Source organism: Diorhabda sublineata, chromosome Y (assembly GCF_026230105.1).
Source record: "Diorhabda sublineata isolate icDioSubl1.1 chromosome Y, icDioSubl1.1, whole genome shotgun sequence".
Lineage (NCBI taxonomy): Eukaryota > Metazoa > Arthropoda > Insecta > Coleoptera > Chrysomelidae > Diorhabda > Diorhabda sublineata.
Genome location: NC_079486.1, coordinates 903,621 through 925,658, shown reverse-complemented (window position 1 = coordinate 925,658; position 22,038 = coordinate 903,621). Strand labels below are relative to the sequence as shown.

Genomic DNA, 22,038 nt, shown 5'->3' with positions numbered 1-22,038 from the left:
CCGCAATTTCTTATTCATCTCCTCCAATTCCCTATTAAATTGCTTGCCTATAGTCTCATTTCTTTTAGCGTACCTACTTGCTTTTAGATTTCTGATCATATATATATATATATATATATATATATATATATATATATATATATATATATATATATATATATATATATATATAAATAAATTTTAAAATTTGGCACTTTGACTTACGCTAACTAACGCCAAATCCGTTTGATGTTCGTTGTTTTATCTCCGTTTTTATAGCAAGCGGTTTATTTACATTGATCCTTTTGGATAATTTTCGGCAGGTCTATTTATTTATTTGTTTAGTTTCTTTTCCAATTCTGAAGAGATATATAAAGAGGATCATTGGTTCATTTAGCGCAGTTTAGTTCAGTTTATAATAAATATTCGTAGTAAACAGAATGAATTGGCAAATTAATCTAAGAATTTAAATAAATTATTCATGTGAGTTAAGTGATAGTGATAAGCATATTATTATGAGTTAGAAATTGTATAAATAAGAAAAACATCACATCCAATATAATAAATGATATTAGAAATAATCAGCATAATCATTATTATAATGACTTTTTGAACATTAATAACTACTCTATGAGTCATACTTATTTCTCGTTTTATTGAAGTGTGTTTACCAAAAAGTCACCTCCTAGTAACAATTATTTTACTTTACTCTCTGGACGGGTTGCAAACGACCCCACCTTATTCAGTATGTAACAAATTTCTATTGGGTATAGATATGAAATTCTTGAATTATTAGTTAAATTATTTCCAATTGAATCTTTAAAATATATTTAAACGTTTTGATATTGTTTTATTTGCACTACCATGGAGCAAAAACCATATTTCTCAACTCCAGAAGAGGATTTAGAAGAAATGCGAAATCAGCAAGAGGAATTCGACAATGAGAATTTTCTGTCTGATAAGTCGGATTCCGAAGACAAGATTGCGTTTTGATAAATGATAATATGAAGATGGTTTTTTTCAGTAGAAAGTGATAGTGAATATGATTCACAACCCACCTCAAAAGAACCAGAAGGTGTTTCGAGCTAGGAAAGGACCAAGAAACAATTTGAGCAGATAAACAATTAGGTTCAAAATTTTCTAGGACTCCCTCAATAAATATTGTTTTCCATTTTCCAGAATGTAGAGGAAAAACACGAGAAATCAGATTTTTTTCAAAATTCATAAGCGAAGGAACAATCATTAATAAAATTGTACAATATACATATAAAAAAATTGATAGATTAAGAAACAAATATAATTCTTCTCATTATTTCTTAGCCCATAAAAATGCTTTGGTGATGAAAGCACTAATTGGATTATTGTATAAAACTGCAGATTTATTCAGAGTTGAATACTGAAGACATGTTCTCCTTCACATTTGGTTCTCCAATATTCAGAAGTATCATGACGAGAAATCGTTTTCATTTTCTATTGAGCACCTTTGGTTTGACAGTAAAATTACAAGGAAAATAAGAAAATCATCCGATAAGTTTGCAGCTTTTCCGCGAATTACGAGATATTTTCATTTTCAACTGTTCCAAATGGTTTACGCAAATGGTGTACATTCCTGTAGATGAGACTCTTCTTAGCTTCCGAGGACAGTGCCCCTTTAAAACAATATGTTGGTAAAGAGGAGAATAAAGGGATAAGTGGAATATCATGACCTACATGACGTATTGGAATTGAATAAGCCATATTATGGAACAAACAGAAACATCACATCTGACAATTGATTCGCATGTTATGAACTTATGAAAAATCACTTACTTTTGTTGGGACCATGTGGAAAATCCAGTTCCAGATTTTACATAAAGGCGACAAAATAATGGTGTTCTTAAACTATAAAAAAAATTGAAAACATTTTTCTTGTTTCCTTAATACATAATACAAATGATGAAGGATCTGAGAAATATTAAACACACGGTTTTAGGCACAACATAGAATCCTAAAATAGTGGCTGCTGAGCTACAGTCATTAAAAAAAAGGAGGAGGTATGACTTATGTGATTGGGGAAAGTATTACGTGATTGAAATTTTCTTCACTTAAAATAATGTCTTAACAATTCTCTGCCGTGAAAAAATGTAGGATCTTACACTAAAAGTTAGTTCTTAAATTATCAAGTTTATATTCTACTGCTAAAAAATGTAATTCAAATTATTGTGAACTGAGGTATTAATTAAATTTCAGAGGTCAGTAGAGGCGACAAAAGTTGAATAACGTACAGGCAGCAAATTTGTAAATCCGTCACTGCAACCAGATTATGTATCACTATATAACGCCAAGTAATTATCAAATAGAATCAGATTGTGTATGTACTTGAATTATATTAGTGAAAATAAGGCTCAAATGTTTTCAATATTATTAGCAGACTGTACTTTAAAGGTAGACATAATGTTTTTACGTTTCAAAATTTCACAAATGAGTTAGTTATTTTGTTTTAAACGTTTTTGTAACACGTGGTTGATGAATTGTGTAGATTGCCTTAAATTTTATGACTATAGTAAAAATTCACACTAAGTATAATGCACAAGAATTTTATCAAATACAATCAGATAGGGTGTTTGAATGATTCTAATGTGAATAAGACAAAAATGTTTTCAGTTTTACCAGAAAATTCTAACTTCAACTAGAGCGGGGACAAGATTAATATGTTCTAACGTATAAAAAGATATTAATAAGTTAGTTTCTTACCTTGAATTTCACCATCTTTGAAACACGTGGTTGATGGATTTAGGACATTTCATCCATGTGTAGAAAAACTATATAAGAAATACTAATGTGCTGGTTGATCATGTCCTATCGTTGTGATTTCTCTTGTTTAATTTCACTATTCACCATATTACTAATAAATTTTTTAATTGAACCATATTGTGTTAGACTACGTAGTTAAAACGTGTAGCCTATAAAGGTTAAGAGTTAAAAGAGCGGAAACAAACTGTAAGCTGTTATATGTAGATAATAATACATAGGAATATTTAGACAGATATAGAAGGGGCAAGATGGTATTAATTGATACTGACATGTGAAAGGAAAATATGATTGGTTGCGAATAGAGAGATTACATGCCTAGGCATGCGCAATCTACAATGTGACATCACGCTGGTAGTGAAATGTGAAGATTGTGAAGTATGAGTATTTTGAATACTTCTAAAGTTTTATTTTGATTCCAAAAGTAATATTTGATTCAAAGACATGTGTATATGGGTATTATTTATATGGTTTTAAATTTAACAGTTGTCACATTTTTAAGGTTTTCAGCTAGAGTTGCCAAGTCGCAAAGCTAAAAGCCAGCCAATTTGGTTGGACATTTGGTACGACAAAAAAATTTGACTCTCAACTGAAAAAAAAATAATCAAAAACTTCTTCTCTTTAAGTTAAATTATAGCTTCTCTTTGAGTTTCACAATAAAAATAATTATTCATATTTTTGGTTAACCGAAACCTGCTTTACGAGTAAGAGCTCAGTTTCTTTGGCAACAGAGTCTACACGTAATGTGTTGCGTTCATATATGTAATACTCCTATATGGACAGTTGGTATGGGAAAAAACGTACCTTACGGTGCCGACAATATTATTATGCCGACATTATTAAAAAGTTGGGAATAGTTATAAATTCTGCAAAACAATATTGATTTAAAATAGGCTACCCATTTTTTATGACCTACCAGCTTCTTGAAATCAACAGACCTACGATACTTTGACCTGCGTGAGCGACCGACAGTCGACTCTTGTCGCTTGCGCTCGGTCACGCTCGTTTGCGAAATGTGAAAAGCCTGACAAAAGCCAGACAAGCCACACACCGTTATTTTGGCTAGACACACTATCAAGAAGCCTACTTTAGAGATGTTAAAAACCAGTATTTTCTAGTAACAGGTACGTTCCGTTCCAGTTACTAAGTCATACCTGTGACAGATACCTGTTCCATGAACGATTCGCTCCCGCCTGACTCGTTTAGTATCATACTTTTCGGACTCGAAACCACAAAAATACTCTTTGTTGGAACAGCGCGCCGCCGTACCATGCGTACGAGAAGTTGCCAGGAATCTGTAGATTATGAAATACTCCCGCGCGTATTTCGATAATCATCGTTTATAGGTGGATTCCCGATTTGGTTCACGTCCAACGGTGGTGAAGTCTCATTAGTTTTGCATTTATGTCTTGATGCCGTTGAATGTTGAAGCTATCATCAAGTTATATCAGTAGGTAATTGTTGTTATCATTCGAGAAATGAATGTCCAGAATAGGAAGTGAAGTGTTGTGTGGAATTTTTTCTCGGTAGTTCAAAACGAGAAACAGATTGCAATTTGTGATTTATGCAAACAAAAACTTTCGTATAAATCATCTGTTTCAAATTTGAGGAAGCATTTTCAAAGAAAACATCCTACCGTAAAAATTCCTGTATCTTCTAACACTATTAGCAATGTCAATTCAGATGAGACAGAAAATAAAGTACTGGATACAGATCATGAAGATACCGGAATAACTTCTACAAAACGAACGCTGCTACCAGTATCGTATAATATTCCGAATTTCAATAATATAGTAAATGCATGAGTAGTCATTTAAACTTTATAGGGCGAGTCTCTGGTGTCTCTTCATGATGACGATGGCGTGTCAATAGAGTCAGCAGTGTCAGCACAATCAACTTCCTCTTCTTGTATGGAAACAATTACACGAAGAAAAATAGAACAAACCCGGCAAAATAATAAAATTGACAATTACATACCGAAGAAACTTACCGTACCCGTAAAAAGAAAGATTGATAATGAATTTGTCAAATTGTTTTATTTGGATTATCAGCCGTACAGAATAGTCGAAGATAAGGGTTTCAGACTTTTCGTTAAAGCTTTGAATTCAAGTTATGAATTACCTACCAGACAACTAATATCAAAAACAATGATTCCGAATTTGTATGTAAAGTGTCAAATTAGTTTGAGTGAAATACTAAAAAAAATAGATCCCTTTGTTTGTCTGACTACTGATTGTTGGACATCATTGAATAATGACAGTTTTATGGCTATAACTGTGCATTTTATAGATGAAGAGTTTGAGATACATTCGGCACTTTTGAAGTGTGCAGTTTTTTATGAGAGTCATACTATCGAAGACTTAACCAGAGAACTTATCGAAGTTACGAGACATTGGGGATTAGAAAAAAAAATTATACTAACTGTATCGGATAATGCATCTAATGTTAAAGTTTTTTTGTTGTTATGCTCACACTTTGAATCTCGTTGTTCAAGATGCTCTCAAATTACCCACAATAAAACCTATTTTGGATAAACTTAGAACTATAGTGAGTCATTTCAAACGAAGTTCCAAGGCTACTGCTAAATTGAATGAAATCCAGAAAAATTCTGGAATTCAAGTTCCAAAAAAAATACTTCAAGATGTGGTCACCAGATGGAACTCCACATTTTATATGTTCGAGAGATTTATAGATTTGGAAGTTCCACTGCGTTCAACAATTGCTCTACTTGATGCAAATTTACCAACAATCTCAATGGCAGAATGGGGTATAATGAAAGATATATGCAAAATTCTGCGCCCTTTTGAAAGCGCTACTCGTTCTGTAAGCGGAGAAAACTATATGTCGGCCTCTTTAGTTATAGTAATTACCAACGGTTTACTAGATGTGTGCAATGAATTGTCACGTATTCCAGACTTGTCAGAGATATCGAAGTCTGTTTTGAAAAAATGTGAAACTGGACTTCGAGAACGATTGGGCAATATGGAATACAGCAATACAATGGCTATTTGTCCAAGGTTCAAAACATTTGGTTTTAAAAATGCAGATGCCGTGGAAAGGGTTCGTAAAAATGTTATTAGCGCTTTAGTAGAAATAATAGATTCTACGGAAAAAAAAAATAAAATTGATTCCGCGGAATCAAATAATGAAATCAATTCATCCGACGAACCTGTTTCAAAAAAACCGAAAACGAATGAAGAAAATGTTATTGCTGAATTTTCTATTTGGTCTTCACTTGACAAGATAGCGAGTGGTCATGGTAGCATGAAAAAAATTCAACTTCAAGGGCTCTAATGGAGTTACAAAGATATATGGAGGATGATCTCTTGGAAAGGAATAAGAATCCCATGCAGTGGTAGAAAGACTGTAGCTATATGTACCCTAATTTGAGTAAGCTGGTGAGGCAAAAATGTTGTGCCTTGGCAACATCGGTGCCATGTGAAAGACTATTTTCCAAAGCTGGAAATTTATTGCATGAAAAACGTACTCGTTTAAGTGCGAAAAAACTACAACAAATGTTGTTTTTGAATTGAATAGTAAGTTCATGAAGTAATTATGAAATTATTCTTCAAAGGCATTCCCGCAATCATTCAGTTCCTTTTATTTCCAAAGAAGAGTTTTATTGTTTTAAATAACTATTTTTTTAAGAATATATTTTTATTTGTTATGAAGAATATTATTTCTGTTATGACCTGCTGATTGCAGAATGTGGTTGTGATCCTTTAATAAAAAAGTTTATAACAGCTAGTAATTTATATTCAAAATTCAAATCAATGTCAGCTAAATGAAGAAATCCCCAGATGTCCGTATAACTGTTCGATTCCATTCCATTCCGATATCTCCCATATTTCAGCGTACCCTGACACAAACTTATCCGAGCCCCACCGTTCTTACCGACGGGTCCGGAGCGGATCGACTACGTTAACGTCGTACGCACGCGTTTTCAAATGTACACTCGTCTACGCTAGTAATCGAGTACGAGTACGATCCGTACCTGTTACAAATTGTTCCTAGTCGATACCTGTTCCAAGATACCTGTGACAGGTATTTCGTACCATCTCTAGCCTACTTACGTTCGGCTTTATCTGGACGCCTGGCAACGCTATTTACAAGGAATATAGTTTCCTGCCTGCTCCGTAAAATAAAAGACTATTTAAAATATGATTAACAAAATTATGAAATTATTTTTTTATTTATTTCTGATATAATATGATTGTTTTCAATTTTTAATTTATACTATTAGATCAGTTAGAATCTATCCATTTTCTTATTATATATAGATATATTCACAAGGAAACCAATGAGTATTTACCTTTAATTGTTAGGTACCACTATTGCCATGAATAATCAAAATCTTATTGAATAAAATTTATATTCATATTTTGATTTGGTAAACGCAAAACATATATGAAAACTGGATATGGAATAACGTGAAACTCTAGTATTTACTTTTTAAGGTGGTACAAATGAAAATAAAGCCATTTTATGTTCTCTCCACTTTATCTAAGAGTGCAAATGAGTTGATGATATATGATGCTTTTTTTAAAAAATTGATTTAATCAGGATTTTTTCTAACGCACATGCGCCGAAGGTAAGACCATTGGAGCAGTTGATCCGTCCTCAAAAAATTATTTGTTCTCAGTTTTTAGAGGGATGCAAGTAGAAAATTTGACATATTTAGATGGTACAAATCCCTTGATTCTCCTTGATTTAATCAAAATTAAATTCGGTAATAGACCTAGAATAAATTCGGAATAAAGATGGGCCGCGATTCAATTCAGTACTGTATTAGTCCCTCTAGTTTCACTAGGAAATCAGTAGTTCGCTTACTAAGATTATTTTACCTGGCTATGAAAACTGAGGAAATATGTGGCCAACACTAGGATAACGTCGACATTTTGGAAAAATCTGGAAAACTAGAGTGTTATTTATAAAACTTAATTTCTGCCCATGAACTGCGTTGAAATCCGGTTTTGATCATAAAATGATTTTCTTTTGAATGCATACATTATGGGAATGGAAACTCTTATTCAAGAATGGGTTAAAAATCTCTAAGATATATGAAATAAAAGTTGTTGTTTCAGAATAAAGCTCACATTTACAGAGTTTATTGAAAAAATGTTTACATCGAAATACGAAATACTAGGGAATTCATTTCTTAAAAATAACATCATTCAAATGTTAGCTGTTGCGTATGTAGAATTCACTTCACAACAATTCACAACGATTCAGCAGATATTCTCCGTGATGGCTACTATTTCGTAACGGAAATTTTCTTCTTATTGTGCCAGGAAAGTCGGTTCGTTTACATCAACTTTAGATTTGACATAAAAATTTCACAAAACTCGTGGCTGAGATCTATTGGACGTGTGTGAAGTTGCTCCGTCATGCTGTAACCCTTTTAATTATGACCATTGAAGTTTTGCAGTTCAGGCACAAAGAAGTCGTGCACTTAACCCTCTAAAAACACGAATCGTACTTGCTACTCGTGCTGCTTGGTAATCCGTATAATGAGACACGCGTTTTCAAATGGATAACGGTGGGGTTTGGATTTGATTGGCAGTCCGCGACTAGCCGACATCAACATTTTTGATCATCGAATAAAACTGAATCAGAATCGCATGATGCTGAGGAGTAATTTTGTTCTATTTCTTGATGAGGGAGAAATTTAAATCATCTAATAAATTGATTCTATCGAAGAGAAAAAACAGTGCATAATTCACAATTACAACTAGAATGAGTGATACTGATTTTGCTAATAATTTCCGTTTAAATCCAAACCAGTTTGCTCTCTGTGTTCCCTTACCGTCTCTTTTAACACCCCGTCATTTTTTCTTAAAAAAATTAAGAAAAAATTTGCTAGTCACCCACACGTGTGGCACAGCAAACTGTGTCTGAACTATATCGGTACACGTCTGTGAGCTCATGCGTGTTGTGTCAGGTCGCGCTGTGTCCTCAATCTTGTAGATTACAAAACCACGTGGTGTGCTACTATACGTGTCCCAAGGGTTTCTGATGTTTGTGTTTTGGATTGGTCATTTTGGTTGTAGACGTGTCCATTGAGATGAAAATGGGATTAATTCGAAAACAAGATGTTGCTAAACGTTGAGAAGCACGCAATCATTTGGAGGCCTCAATTCTTCCACCAAGTGAATTTTGTACAGGTGCAGCCTCTAATCTTTGTAATAGATGTGAAATAATAATTATCTATGCACGTTTGAAGCAGCAGAACGCTTTGAAATAAACAAGTCAGGCTCTTCACGATCGACTGAGTAACACTGTCGACGTTTTCGCCTGTTCTAGAATACCTTGGGTGCCTCAATTTTGGTTTAATCACTGTTGATCAGGTAGCTTTAAACTTCTCGATTTTTCTAATCAGTCGACTGCTTAGTGCATCATCCAAGTGACAAAAATTCTACACACTACAGTCACCGATTTACCGTTTTTCTAAAACTCACGCACGCACAACTCACGGTCCGCTCTTGAGAAGCGACTAAACTCCCAGGTTGCTGACATACTTCGCGCGTTTCTTCAAATAGCTGCATTAACGCAATAAGCAATATAATGGTGGGCTTTCTTTTAAGATACGCTGTATAAACAGTATATCTGAAAAAGCTGATAACATTTCATGATTCATCTTAAGAAAGTTACGCTTTATAGAATCTTGTTAATGTAGAATCTAGAAATGGAATGGTAGATATTTTTGTCAAAAAATATGAATATGATAAAGAGTAAAGCATATATGTGAATGTAATAGATGAAAATATCACGTTAATTAAACCAGGCGAAACGTTTCCTTGTAATTTACACTGATCTAGGTATTATCAATTCTGTTAAGGTTTAACTTGCAAAGATACGAATTGCTATGTTTATATAATCAAGTTTCAGGATCAAAGGGGATAAGTCAAACTCCATACTTAATTGACTAGCTGCTTTTAGAGAGGTACAACATTTAGCTGCTATCAAATCTCGAAATTTCATTAATAGTTTAAGAACCTTCTGAAAAAATGGACGTAAAGAACTTGTCAGAGATTCACTTGGTTATTGGCAGAAAATTACAACTGTTATTGTTAAATGGAATCTAGTAAGGTACCTGGGACAAATAAGGTTTGACTATTATTTTTTATATATATCCCCTTTTATAGCGTTATACGCCTTTGGGTTCCTAATCTCCAGGCCTGTCTATCTTGCCAGTCGTCGACTGCTAGGTTCCTTTCGGACATTGCTCTAGTGATTCCTTGTAGCCATGTTCTAGGTGGTCTTCCCCTCTTTCTTTTTTCTTTGGGGGTCCATTCTAATATTATTCTTGGTAGTCGTTCTCTTCCCATTCTCTTAACGTGTCCGTACCAAATCAACTGTTTCTTTTCTATATCTTCTACTAAAGTTCTTTCTACTTTCAATTGTCTTCTTATTTCCTCGTTTCTTATATGTTCCGTTCTAGATATTCTTGCTGCTCTCCTCCAGAAATCCATTTCCACTACATTTAAGTTATTTTTTTGCTTTTCTGTAAGTTGCCAAACCTCGGAGCTATATGTAATTATTGGTTGTAAAATGGCGTTGTATATTCTCTTTTTTGTTTCTGGTCTAATATTCTTTTGCCACAGCACTGAGTTCAGGGCTCTTATTACTTTTCTTCCTTTGGTTATTCTGTCCCTAATTGTTTCCTCGTTTCGTCCTGTTGTTGTTAGTTTTACACCTAGGTATATGCATTCCTTACAGTTTTTAATTATTTTTCCCTCTAGATCTAAATTCCCAGGTGAATCTTCTGATCCTATACATATGTATTGTGTCTTCTCCGTGCTAACCTGTAGACCCCACTTTTGGTATTCTTCTATAAGTTTTCTAGACATGTACTCCAGATCTTCTTTTTCCTGTGCTACCACTACCTGGTCATCGGCATAGTGCAGTGTATACAAGGTGCTCTCCCCAATAGTTAGTCCCATTCCTTTACATTTTTTTTTCCAAACTCTTAGGGCTTCATCTATGTATATGTTGAACAGGGTTGGGGATAAACAACACCCTTGTCGCAAGCCTTTGGTTGTTTTGAAGCCGTCTGTCACCTTGTTACCTATTTTTATTTTTGCTGTTGTGTCTCTGTATAGTTCTTTTATAGCCTTTATTAGAGTGGTATTTATGCTCGTTCTTTCCAGAACCTCCCATAATTTTGAGACAGGTACTGTGTCATACGCTTTCTTCAAGTCTACCAATAGTAGGTGCACTTCTTGTGATCTTACGGTTCTCTTTTCGATTATTTGTGATAGACAGAAAATACTATCTATCGTCGATCGACCTGCTCTGAAGCCGTTTTGTTCCTCGGATTCGTATGGGTGATATTCTTCACAAATGATCTCCTTTATTATTTTTCCGTATAACCTACTGAGCGTACTAGTCACTGTAATGCCCCTATAATTATTGCAGTCTTCCTTATTTCCTTTCTTGTATATGGACGTGATCCATCCTTCTTTCCACGTTTGCGGTATTGGTTCTCCATTTAGATGTCTATTGATAATTTCTGTTAGGATATTAAACAGCCTATTTGTTCCTGCTTTTATTAATTCTGCAGGTATTCCCTCTGGACCAGGAGCGCGCCCATTTTTAAGTAGTGTTATAGCTTTCTTTGTTTTTTCTACGTTGATTTTTATTGGTTCACCTGTAATCCGTATGTCTTCAGCCGGCATGTTACTATATTCAGATCTCTGTTCTCTGAGTAATGAGCGGTAATAGTCTTGCCATTTATTTGGTGATATGGTGCCTATTGGGATATTTTCTTTTCTGCCAGATCTAACATTATCTATAAATCTCCACGATTCCCTGGATTGGCGTCCTCCTAAATAGGTATCCAATTCCTTGCATTTATTTTCCCAGCTGAGGTTTTTGGCCTCTATCGCAGCGGTTTTAAATTTTGATACAGCTTCACTATATTGTTCCTTATGTTCTGCTTTTTTAGTGCTTAGCCAGGTATGATACAATCGTTGTTTTTGTTCTTTTAAATTTTGCAGTTGTTCAGTCCACCAATAATTTCGTGTTCTCTTTTTCATTTCTTTATATCCTAAGGCTTCTTTGGCTGCTTTGTGTATGCTGTCAATTACTACTTTGGTAAGATTGTCTGTTGGTTCTTGTTCGTACTCCTGTGGGAGGTTTTGGTCCAGTCTTTGTTGGTATAATAATTTTGTGCTCTCGTTCATAAGGCTTTCTATATTATAGTTTGGTATATCTATATCTGTTAAATCTTTACTGTTTTGCAGTTGATTCTTTTGTTTGTTGTCTTTGATTATTGGCATTATTAACTTAGCTTTTATCAGATGATGGTCACTTCCACATTCTGCGGATCGATATACTCTGACATTGTGCACTTTTATCTTCGTTTTTTGTTTCATTATAAGATAGTCGATTATTGATCTTAGATTTCTAGTTATTTGCGTCCATGTATATGTGTGTATTTCCTTATGTTTAAAATACCCATTCATTATTCTTAGTAAGTTATGTTGACAGACATCTATCAACCTGGAGCCATTATCATTCCTGGTATTTTCACCGTAGGGCCCTATTATCTCATGCTTCGTTTCTTTGCCAGTTCTAGCATTTAGGTCTCCCAGTATTATGATTTCTCGATCGTTACCTGTCTGAGATATTAGCTCATTTAGCGTTTCATAATACTTTTCTTTTTCATCTACCCGTGCGTCTTCATTAGGTCCATAAGTAGCAATTATTGTTATTTTGCAGCCTTTTAAATTGACATTAACTTTTATTGTTCTATCGCTTATTGCTTCCCAGCTGGAGACGTTCTTCTTATACTTCTCATGTATAAGGAGCGATATACCCCTTTTTGCATGTTCTTCTTTGTTAACGCCGCTGTATATGTGGATATATTCCCCGAGTGTTTGTGTACCTTGTCCTTTTTTCTTTGTTTCAGAGAGAGCAATAAAGTCCAGTTTATGTTTTTTAATTTCTTGTAAAATGTCATCTACCTTCGTTCTAATTCCCTGTATATTCCATGTTCCACAAATCATAGTCCGTTTTCGTTGCCATTGTCGTTTTCCATTTTGATCATCCATATTCCGAGGCCTAGTTTTCGGATTTTTAGCCAAAAGAAGTTTTTTCCAAGTGATAGGGGGCTGGCCTATCGACTTGACCCTCCTCCTTTACCCGGGCTTGGGACCGGCAGTTGTGTCCAGCGGGCTACTCAATCCACCACACCGAAACACACCAGGCGGAGTTTGACTATTATTTTTTTCAACTTTTAAAAAGTTGATGCCATTTTATAATGTATTTATGAAGCTTTGATATTACGTTAAAATATTCAGCATATATCTCTTAATTATTTATTTTTAAAGTTTTTTTAAGTAGATATTGGCCATATTTCCCACAGTGGTTGTTAATATGCCCATAATCTGTAACTACTGATTTATTTAACTTTTGTGTTCTAGCAAGATTGAGGTTTTGTTCCTTTAATTTACTGATATTTCATGATGCCTCAGAAGCCCTCTCAGCCAATCATTACTCCTTTCGATTCCACGTTTAAATTATTTCAACCACAGAATTACTTGACGCATAAACGTAATACTTTTTGCGATAATGGGTTACATAAACTTATAATATAAGATATCAATGTCCTTTCCCGTTTAACGATTGATAAAGTCTTTCTACCCAGTTTAGACTTTTTTCTTTGTTCTCCTCTAAATATCGTTTCAAAGTTCAACGTGGTTTTTTATAATGTTTGGCGGCCCTGTACACTTAGCTGCTAGCATAACAAGTTTAATCCCCCTGCACTAATATCGTTCCATGACCTAAAACAAAAATAAACAAATATTGCTTGAGTATCACTTACGATATTTATTGATAGGCAAGTAGAAAAAATATGCATAGGGAGTTTGAAGTTTGGGTAGAAATCAAAACTTTAAATAAAAATAATGCGAGACAGACGGGGAAAGAAACTGTTCATAAAAATGATAAAACTTTTTTTATTATTATTATATATATCAATAGAAATCAATACGAGAAGTTTCGATGTGTTGTAATCGTTATTCTGAAAAAAATAATGAATATTTACCTAATTACAATCCTTCAGAACCTTCCAAAAGTCTCTTGTATATAGATTGTAATAACCTCTATGGTTGGGCTATGACGGCATCCCTACCGTACGAACATTTCAAATGGCTCGAACATTTTGATAACTTTAATGTAATGGAAATAGCAGACGATGCTGAGGAAGGATTCATTTTGCAAGTGGATCTAAGAGTTTACATGATTTACATAAACATATTCAATTTTGTCCTGAGCATCGTATACCGCCCAAATCAAAATTACCGAAATTAATGACAACTTTATTAAATAAGAAAGAATATACATTACACTATAGAAATTTGAAGCAAGCACTATAACATGGGTTCGTTTTGAAGAAAATTCATGAAGTTCTTCAATTTAAACAATCAAAATAGCTGAAGCCATACATTGATTTAAATACTAGTTTAAGAGCAGCAGCTACCAATAACTTTAAACGAAATCAATTGAAACTTGCCAACAATGCAATTTATGGTAAAACTATTGAAGATATTAGACGTCATCGAGTGGTATCGATCGTAAATAGATATGAAGGAAGATATGGAGCGAAAAATTTGATGTCTAGTCCGTGTTTTCAAAGTAGAACCATTTTTGATGATAATCTAATGGCAGTAAATTGAGAAAAACGGAAGTAATATTCAACAAACCTATATACATAGGTATGGTTATTTTAGATTTATCAAAATTTGTATGTACGATTTTCAATACAATTTCATGCTAGCAAATTTATTCAAACATAAAAATATTTAAATTGAAATCAAGTTCATATCTATACGAGAATAACTCTTTTCTTCCTAACTTCATTAATTTGTATTCAGGAAATCATTGGTTAAATATGCTGAATAATTTTTTATAGACATTCCATTCCTACGAATGAAGACGTTTGCAGACTTTGGTTGCAAAGAATAAATAACCCCAAGTTAATGCTTAATTAATAATATTAATAATGCAGTATTATCACATAGAATATGTGATATACATCTTGAACCAATTTGTAGAAACCCCAATGGCAGGTTAAAAAATTTTTCATTGTAAACTCTACATTTACCTGGTAAGTACTTATCCTCACTGTGACAATAAACCGCTTATGAATCCTAGTGAAAAGTTATGCGGAGGAAAAGAATTGCTATTTTTGTTTGTAGGTTACGAAAAAGGTGAAAATGATATTTTTTGGGTACAGTAGCAACCATCTTCATTTTCAACTCCAAAAAAGCTGTTAGGTAGGTATGAATTGTAATATATTATTTCCACAAAAATCTTCCTGTTAATTCTTCTAGTCATATAATAGAGATGCTAAATTGTTTGACTTATTGTACATTTTGGGTATAGGCATTAATATATTCTAGGGAATATAAAAAATGGCCCAATGGATGGCCCAAATGGAAGCCAAGATTTGAAATATTTTTGTTAGTTTCAGGAAAAAGCATGTGAGTAAAATGAAGATATGTTAGGTTAGTTGGTGTTGACTAATAAAATTGTGATTTAAATGAAAAATAGGCTATCAAAGAGAAAATTAACATCATTTATAAATAAACAATTATAATTGAATATTTATTATTCAATAGGACAGAAAAAATTGTTATTGATTGTGATAGGGATGCTAACTTGAAGGTGTATCGTAAATCAGTTTCTTTTGTTTAACAAATTAATTCCAAACATTCATTTATTGTGAACATTCAAATAAATCACCATTAATAAAATGAATAATTGAGGAATTGAAGTTGAATTAGAGTTGAATTAGATGAGCGCATATTGTATTATCAATTTAAATCTGTTTATATAACTGATTGAAAATAATCTACATCCAATTGATATATGTAGTGAAAAAGGTTCTATTAGCAGCTGTTTTCAGTATGGCTGGGGATTTGAATACTTTTGCTGGTTGTTACTCTTGTTTTACTGTGTGTTGTTAAGGCAATCAGGGAAGTGAGTGGCATAGTGTCTGTAACCAAATTAGCACATTTTATAATTGCAACAGTTATGATCATTAAAACATGAATACCTATATTTTAATAATGAAATCAATTCTTGGTCTGCTACCTTATAATATCTCCAAATCGCTTCCAGAAAACATGCTTACATTTTATAAAATAATGTAAGTAGGTACTCTAATTGCAAAAATAATGACATATTAATTAAGTAAATCATCGCCTTTAAACGTTTTTATAAATGTTATCTCTGCTTCTTGTGAAAATTAATAGTGTGATGAATTATAACAGAAGAAAATCAGAAGTGAGCTTTATAGTTCAGTATTATTATGAACTTATTTTTAACTAATTTCATATTATACTTAATGTCCACCAAAATAGGTAAATGGGTCAAATATAAAAAAATACATAAGTGAAGGGCAACATAAAGGTGGCTATTTATTTATTTAGTACAACGAAAACTATAAGGGTAGTATAATGGTTGTATTCACAATTTACTAGAGTTATGTTGTACTATATAATATTATTCTTTCCTTTGGTTAATAAATGTTAACATGCATATGTCACTTGCATTGTCAGTAATGTTGTTGATAGTAATGGTATTATTTACATAGGTTGGATCACAAGAAAACAATATGGTTCATATGGTGATCCATGTGATATACATCCCACTAAGGGGGTTAAGAGCAGGGACGTAGCTACGGCTGTATCAGCTGTATCAATGATATAGGGCCCCCAGGCTACAGAGGCCCTTAAAGTATTACAACTGGAGTAACTTCTATCTTCTACAAATGAAGTGATAAAAAATGCTTCTGGAAAACTGTCGGCTAAATACAGTAGAGACATCTCAGTTAATTTTTATGAAAAATAAATTGCTCTCAAAACATGCTTAAAATCTGAAATTAAAAAAATTCCTTACATTGTGGAACTCATGGAATTATTGCTGATAAAAGTCAATAGCCCTTCATCAAGTTTTCCAGAGGTAATAACAGCATGCTTTCTATTCTTGACACTTCCAGTTATGACTGCAACAGCTGAAAGAAGTTTTTCAAAATAAAAACTGATAAAAAATTACATAAGGACTTCTATGGGGTAGGAACAGCTATTAGACTTTTCACTGTTGTCTTTCAGGCGGGGAGCCGGTAACACTAAAACTAAATTTAAATAAATAGAACGTAAGTATAGGAATAAATTAAGCTCGGTATGTGTGGATTCCAATTGCCGAAACGATGTGAAACAAAAATTATTAAAAAATGGGAAAATGTTTCACCTTCATCGCGGATATTAATTTTTTTTATGTATTCGACAGAAAATTTTATTAGCTTTTAGAAAAAAATCACGCAAACCACTTTTTCTTTCCTGAAGGGTCTGGCATACCTATTTGAAGTGTGTGATAAGGGGTAAAATTTCTCCATCATGCTGGAAACTTTTTTTTTATTTTATTCATTTTTATGTAATTTTTAAAAATCTTTTGGTGTGCGCTCCAAAACTGCCGGAAAAATCCCGCATACCCTCTTGAAGTGCATAAACTATATTAGCATCTACCCCAAAATGTACGATGTTCAATACATTTATTTCGGAGTAAATGCTTTTTGTCAAATTACCGTTGTTACATAATTATTATGATCTCGTATATTACATCAATAATAATTATGTTTTTTATAAAATTATTCTTGTTGATGAATGTTTTTTTTTTCATACATAATATAGTTTAGTATATATATTTACAGGAGAATAGACTATATAGTCTTCATGGTTTCTATCTATATATTTATTATTTTTCTCTAGTTCAGGTAAAGATGTCACTAGGCATTTTAGAAGGTACAAGCAATTATGTCCCTTCAGTTTGATTCACCTTCAAGTGTCGAATGTTTCGTCATTTCGTTTTCTATTTTGGATAGAAGTGTTGCATCGTTATATTTTTGAATATTATCAACTCATATTGTTTTTTTGGTACTGTGTCGTAGTGAAAATTAATTTAGTGTGTTGTAGTTTTTGGTGAAACATTTATATATTTGGGTCAAATTTTACTATTTTCTTATTGTAATTGCAAAATGCCTCAAGCATTTGGTAAGATAGCAGAATACATACTCAAAAAAATATGTAATACCACAGCGTCAGAAATACATCTAAGTTTTGATAGATATTTTTCACCCTCGATTAAAGATTCAGAAAGTTTAACACGAAAAGAAAATGACATACAATTTGCAATCGCAGGAACTCTACAGAGTACACCAACTGATTTCAATAAAAGTTTAAGTAACCCTAAATTTAAAGATTCATTAGTACAATTTTTACATAAGCATTGGACATTTAGCTCCATTCTCAATGAAAAAAAAATTTTTTAACAGTTCAAGACCAATGCTTCGTTTACACTAATATTAATGGAGCTGTATCGCGGACATTAAACGAGGATTATACATGTTATCACGAAGAAGCTGATACGAGAATTTTCTTCCATTTGAAAAAAATTTTTACCTCACCAAAAAATTCTCATTAAATCTGTAGATACTGACTTGTTATTCATTTGTCTCGGAAATATTCTCAAATCCGAAAACCAAAAAATATGGATAACAAATAAATTAGGTAAAGAAATTAATGATATAAGTTGTATAGGTCTTGCACGAGGATAAGGTCCATCACTTTGTAGAGCTTCCATGCCTTCACAAGTTCTGATTATACAGCAGCTTTTGTTTGGAAAGGAAAAATCAAACCCTTCCACATTATAATACAAAATGAAGAATACCAAAATATGTTTGAACATTTGACGGATCTGGAAGACATCAATGAGGAAGAGAAAACAGATCTTATCCAAATATTTACTAACGAAATGTATAATATAGACAAAAATAATGTTTATAGTGCAAGATTTGAATGATTCTTGAAATTTTTTGCAAGCACTAGTGACGTTCTATTTATTTAAATAAAAATTTTTTGATTTCGTTATGACGGGACTTTCAGTGTTACCGGCTCCGGGACTATATAGAGGCAGAAATGTTAGAAAAACTAAAATCGTTTTCAGCTATAGATGATTTGATAAATCAATTAGCCGAAAAAAGGCAAGAAAAGTGTACATTTAATTTGAATTGTTCGGCTAGCTCAATTTCTAGGAAGAAGTGATAACATAATAATCAATAATTATTCATTTTAATTTAATGCAAGCATTTTTGTTTCTTTTGTGAGAAAATTTTACCCTTCATTTGGGCCACCCAACTATATTTGATACAGGGCCCCTCTAAAGAACGCTATGCCACTGGTTAAGAGGTTCTCTTATGTTCTAGTTCCATCACTAAAGATATTCAGAAATGATTCAAAATTACATTTGAAATATTTCTGAGCATAGGGGAAATCATTTCAGAGTGAAAAGTATTGAATATTTCTTGTAGAACATTGTGGGACAGGGTGAAAATTGTAGAATGATTTGATGAATATGAGAGATTTTGGAATTCGTTAATAAATGGTGGTATTGGCTTAATTTCTCGATTATATTTAGGTGAATACATTAGATGACGTAATATTTACAAATGTGTATGATTGCATTTTGAAATGGAATTTTATCCGTTATCAATTAATACTCTCTCACTCAGTATTATCACAGAGTGGTTCTGATAGTCGATCTGAAAATATTAGTTATACACTTTTTTCATTGAAAAAAGTAGTGGTAGAATTTTTAATAAAAAGTGTATTATTTTAGAAGGAAACAGCAGATAGGATGCATAATATTTATAGTAATAATTAAGTTCGGTGGGTGTACAAGAGAAGTTGCCAATTCGAGAAACTTATGAGAATGGGGACTTCACTTCACTGTTAAGCACTTTACTGTTAATATGGAAACTGGAGCACAAACGTAAAGAGCAAAGAGAAGGTACAAGTACAAATTAGTAACATATCAGAATGTGTTAGATTAGTATTTGTGTGAATTTTTGTGACGGAAAAGCTGATTTTTTCTATATTTTGGATTTATTTAAATCACACAAGTCTCATTCTTGTAGGTGCATATATATTGATACATTCAATCAGATATGGAAGGACATTGTTGCATTCAATATGAATTATTAAAACTATTACGTAACAAATGTTGAGGAGTTATACAAAATTTTGAATGTGAAAAAAATATGTTAGAAAAAGTGATATTTTCAAAAAAAACATGTATGAAAATGTTTTTCTGTTGAATAATTAAATGTAATGTAGAAATTTTTTTTATTTTGAGGGGGAAGAAGTAGAACGTGAAAAGACCCCTAACTTTAACTGAATGCTGACAGGAGTGGATATAAAATTATTACAAAAGAAAAAAATGTTCTTGCTTTATCACCAGTAATAAGCAAACGGCACATTTTGTGTCACTTACCTGAAGAAGTGTTTTCTTGTTTTTAGGTTGAAGTAGTCACTTGAAACTGATTTGCCGACTAAGATGTTAAAATGTAAATAGTAAGAAATAAGATTAATCACAATGAGTATTTGCTCTTTGATCAATGTGACTTGAAAATCTTACTAATCTCCTTTTATTCGATATGTAGTAAGAAAGCCGCAAATAATTATTTGTTTAGATTCAGTACAAATGGTAAGTGTAATACATTTTATTATTTTTACCAAGTATTTTTTTTTTTTGGAGTATTAACAGATATTAGATGTTATTTCACCTTTACATTAATGCAAAATCATCTTTTAAGGAACTAAGGTCCTCATTTAAGATGAAATTGTCACGTCGGTTTTTTAAGCATGGCTCAAAAAACAAATTAGTTGAATTTGACCATAAATTTGTAAACTAGAAAATATTTTCCAAAAGTTGGTTCTATTTTTGGAAAACATCAATTCAAGTTTTTGACTATTCTAATTTAATTTTCGGAAGAAAAAATTTTAACAATTTTTTTTATGAATTTATGAAGCAAAAACACAGAATCTATAGATCGAATATTTTAAAGAAATAAAAAGAAATTTCTAAAAAAGGAGAAATTAGTTTTTAGATATTCTCAAGGCACCCATTTCTAAAAAAGAATCGCTATGTCATTTCGTCATGAAGAATTGATAAATATATGGTTCCGTAATAAAAATTTTTGTTCAACTCTTTGAACACTTTCAAAGTCGAATTTTGAAATTCGCAGAAATTGGTTTTTAGGTATTTGTACGGAGAAGGTTTTAGTTCAAAAACAAAGTCGTTATCTCAATTGACGGCCGAGAATGACGAAAAAATCGAATTTGCAAATATATACCATTATTCCCTTTTAAAATGGAAATTTCGCACCACCCTTGTATCTAAAAAAATATCTGCCAAGTAAGCCAATATCATTGACCACCGCTCGTTGCGCAACCTTTCGAGATAGCTAATACTTTCAGACGAATTGAAGGTCTGTCAAAAAAACCAAAGTTCCTCGCGCAATTCGTACAAACTGGTTAAAACCCTTCTCCTGGAAAGTCATCTCACTTCAGTGTATAGAAGGAGTGATTGGTGCTTTCTATGTCTTCACACAACTTTTTGAATAGTTTTGATTGCAGTGGACGTATTTTCACAAAATTGACGCATTTTACGGATCGATCAAGGACTTGTTTTAAATCAGATGGCATTCTCTTAACAGCAAGAGATTCACGATGTAAAATGCGATGAATGCTAGTACAATTTGGCGCAACAGTTTTGAATCTTGACACTGTTTCTTTAATTTTTCCAATCACGGCTGCAGCTCCATATCTGCAAGCATCAATACCTTTGTTCCAATCGAACATTGTATTTATTTATGTATTCATCAATGACTTTAAAAATTTCTTCTCCAATCGTATTGGTCTCCATAGGTGAACAGAGAAACAAATCTTCTTCGATACATCCAACAAATGGATATCTAACAAAAACCAGGAGTATTGCTAATCCGGCAACATCCGTACTTTCGTCCAGTTGCATTGCAAACGTATTGCTCTCTTTCACTCTACCAATCAGTTCATTTTCGATGTGATCTGAAATTCTAAGAATACGGTCAGATATGATGTTGTTCAAACACTGAACTGCTGCGATTTCCTTGGTTGAATCCTCTCCAAGCAATGCAGATAACAACTTCAGTTATGGATGGTTTTAATAAATCCTCGGCTATTGAGTGATGTTTTCCAGCTCGTGCAATCCTGTAACTTATCATGAATGAGGTTTCCGTTGCGTTTTCGTTATCGGTTTTTGCATATTTTTGTAAAGAAGCCACACTGATTAGTACTCAGGCGACGCTTAGGTTTTGCAGGTGCCAGACAGCTATTAAGTAAAATCTTGTTGCGAACGACACATTTCCCGTTAGGATTTTCAGCA

General features: G+C 32.8%; 1 protein-coding gene across 1 annotated transcript; it reads right to left on the bottom strand.

Annotated features, from left to right (window-relative positions):
• Positions 1-7,397: 7,397 nt before the first annotated feature.
• LOC130451983 (craniofacial development protein 2-like) lies at positions 7,398-12,824 on the bottom strand. The gene is made up of 2 exons (XM_056791342.1): positions 11,420-12,824; positions 7,398-7,507 (listed from the first exon to the last, which is right to left on the bottom strand). The coding sequence occupies exons 1-2, from the start codon at positions 12,822-12,824 to the stop codon at positions 7,398-7,400; spliced, it is 1,515 nt and encodes a 504-aa protein (XP_056647320.1).
• Positions 12,825-22,038: the final 9,214 nt, after the last annotated feature.